The sequence below is a fragment of the Arachis ipaensis genome, chromosome B05, assembly GCF_000816755.2.
Source record: "Arachis ipaensis cultivar K30076 chromosome B05, Araip1.1, whole genome shotgun sequence".
NCBI classification, from domain to species: Eukaryota; Viridiplantae; Streptophyta; class Magnoliopsida; order Fabales; family Fabaceae; genus Arachis; species Arachis ipaensis.
This window is the reverse complement of record NC_029789.2, coordinates 103926476-103928889: the sequence shown is the minus strand read 5'-3', so window position 1 is coordinate 103928889 and position 2414 is coordinate 103926476. Positions and strand designations below refer to the sequence as shown.

General features: G+C 44.0%; 1 protein-coding gene across 1 annotated transcript; it reads left to right on the top strand.

Annotated features, from left to right (window-relative positions):
• On the top strand, positions 209-2079 carry LOC107640825. The gene is made up of 4 exons (XM_016344325.1): positions 209-1130; positions 1232-1554; positions 1693-1749; positions 1825-2079. The coding sequence occupies exons 1-4, from the start codon at positions 209-211 to the stop codon at positions 2077-2079; spliced, it is 1557 nt and encodes a 518-aa protein (XP_016199811.1).

The following is a 2414-nucleotide window of genomic DNA, read 5'->3' as shown; positions in this document are numbered from 1 at the left end:
CGGTTCGTCTTCGTGAGCCTGAGGGATGGACTGATTGTGCTTCATTGCATGCTTTGTATGTCTTTTCTTTGATGCTATTAGGTTATCTGTTTGATATTGCATAGCATGCTTGTTTGTGAGTGAGTGATTGGGATAATTGAAGCACTAGGCTTTTGATATTGAGACTGATTACCTCTATATCGATTGTTTGGTGTAGACAGAAACCTTAATGGCCACTCGCGGACGAGGTCGAGCACATTCACCAGAGAGTAGGAATGAGCAGCCGGCCGATAATCATGTCGAATTCATGGTAGCAATGGCGAACTTAGCAAACACCATAGAAGCTAATGCTGCTACAACTCTGCAAGCTGTGCAGAGGTTAGGCCAACCGGCTGGGAATGGCAACGAAAACGGTGAAGGAAATGCGAATGACAATGCGAAAGAAAATGACGATAACTTGGGAGGTGCTCCGATGACCTTGGAGACTTTTCTCAAGGTTCATCTGCCAATTTTTCGAGGATCAACTAACCTCACAGAAGCGGACAACTGGTTTCAGGCCATGGAGCGTGCATTACAAGCTCAGCACGTTCTCAATAATCAGTATGTAGAATTTGCTGCTTATCAGCTTGCAGGAGAGGTCCAGCACTGGTGGCAAGCCGAGTGCTGCTTGCTACAGCTTCAGAATGCCGATGTTCCTTGGGACATATTCCAGACGGCCTTCTACAAGAAGTACTTTCCGGAGTCTACAAGAGAATCGAAGGAGATGGAACTTATGCAGCTGAAGCAAGGTTCTTTGTCTGTGGCAGACTACACAAGCAAGTTTGAGGAGCTTTGTACATTTTCCAGGGTGTGTCAGGGTGCCCCGGAGACCTATGAAAGCTGGAAATATATCAAGTATCAGAGGAGGTTGAAGGACAACATTATGACTGCTGTGGCTCCAATGGAGATTTGTACTTTTTATGATTTGGTGAACCAGGCGAGGGTGGTTGAGGAGTATGCCAAGACAGTAGCCGCATCCAAGGACACTCATGGAGGGAACACTAGTAAGGGGCGTGCAAGTATTTTCATCCGAGAGGTCAGAGTTTCAAGAGAGGAGGATATCCGCTTCAAGGGCAAGGAGGCTTCAGAAAGAACACTCAGATTCAGTTTCAGTATGCTAAAGGAAGAGAAAATCAGAGTAAGAATTCTCCAAATTTAACTTGTGTGCGTTGTGGACGTTATCATCCATATGAATCTTGCAAGATTGGTTTAGGTGGATGCTTCAACTGTGGGTTACCTGGCCACATTACGAGGGATTGCACTCGTGGAAGGAACCCGAATACGAGTCAGAGTCAGCACCAGGGGCGAGTGTTTGCTGTGAATGCCAATGATGCTTCTAAGGCGGATCCGTTGATGAGAGGTAACTGTTTAATTGGTGATAAAGTTTTGATTGCACTGTATGATACTGGAGCTTCGCATTCGTTTATTTCATTTGCTAAAGTTGAGGAACTAGACTTGAAAGTGTCAGAGTTAGCATTTGATCTGCATATACATACTCCGCATCAGACGGTTATGACTAGGTCAGGGTGTAGGCAAGTAGGTTTCAAGCTTAAAGGTAGATACTTTGTGCATGATTTGATCTGTTTACCATTGGTTGGGTTGGAGATGATTTTGGGATTTGGTTGGTTGTCGAAGAATTGAGTTTTGTTGAATTGCTTTGAGCGGTTAATTCAGTTTATATCGGAAGGAGAAAATGGAGCAGTGATAGCTAAGGGCTACTACCTGAACTATGTAATGGTGCACTGTAGTGGGAAGGAGGGTCAGGGTTATATTTTGTTAACTGTTAATGCCTTTGGTGATGCCTAGAACTTGGATCAAATTTCGGTAGTTAGAGACTTTCCGGAGGTGTTCCCGGAAGATATTTCTGAATTTCCACCGCAGATGGAAATTGAATTTGTAATTGAATTGGTGCTAGGAGCTAGACCAATGTCGATTACGCCGTATAGAATGGCTCCGATAGAGCTGGCTGAACTAAAGACTCAGTTGAAAGAGCTTCTGAACAAGAGGAATGCGACTGTGTGTGGATTACCGCTAATTGAACAAAGTAACTGTGAAGAATAAGTACCCGCTGCCAAGGATAGATGGCTTGATGGATCAACTACAAGGAGCTGGAGTATTTTCCAAGATCGATTTGAGATCCGGTTACCATCAGATAAGGGTGAAGGAGGATGATATCCCTAAAACTGCATTTAGAATGCGCTATAGACACTACGAATTTGTGGTGATGTCCTTTGGGTTAACGAACGCACCTGCTGTTTTCATGGATTACATGAACAGAGTCTTTCATCCCTTTTTGGACAAATTCGTGGTGGTTTTCATAGACGACATCTTAGTTTATTCCAAGACGATGAAGGAGCATGAGGAACACTTGAGAATTGTGTTGCAAATCTTAAAGG

What these genes read in the sequence shown, in the direction of transcription:
- LOC107640825 (XM_016344325.1), top strand. Translation starts at nt 209, where the DNA reads ATGGCCACTCGCGGACGAGGTCGAGCACATTCACCAGAGAGTAGGAAT. An exon ending in CTAGGTCAGGGTGTAGGCAA is followed by an intron (nt 1,555 to 1,692) that starts GTAGGTTTCAAG and finishes CGGTTAATTCAG; the next exon opens with TTTATATCGGAAGGAGAAAA. An exon ending in AGGGCTACTACCTGAACTAT is followed by an intron (nt 1,750 to 1,824) that starts GTAATGGTGCAC and finishes GGTGATGCCTAG; the next exon opens with AACTTGGATCAAATTTCGGT.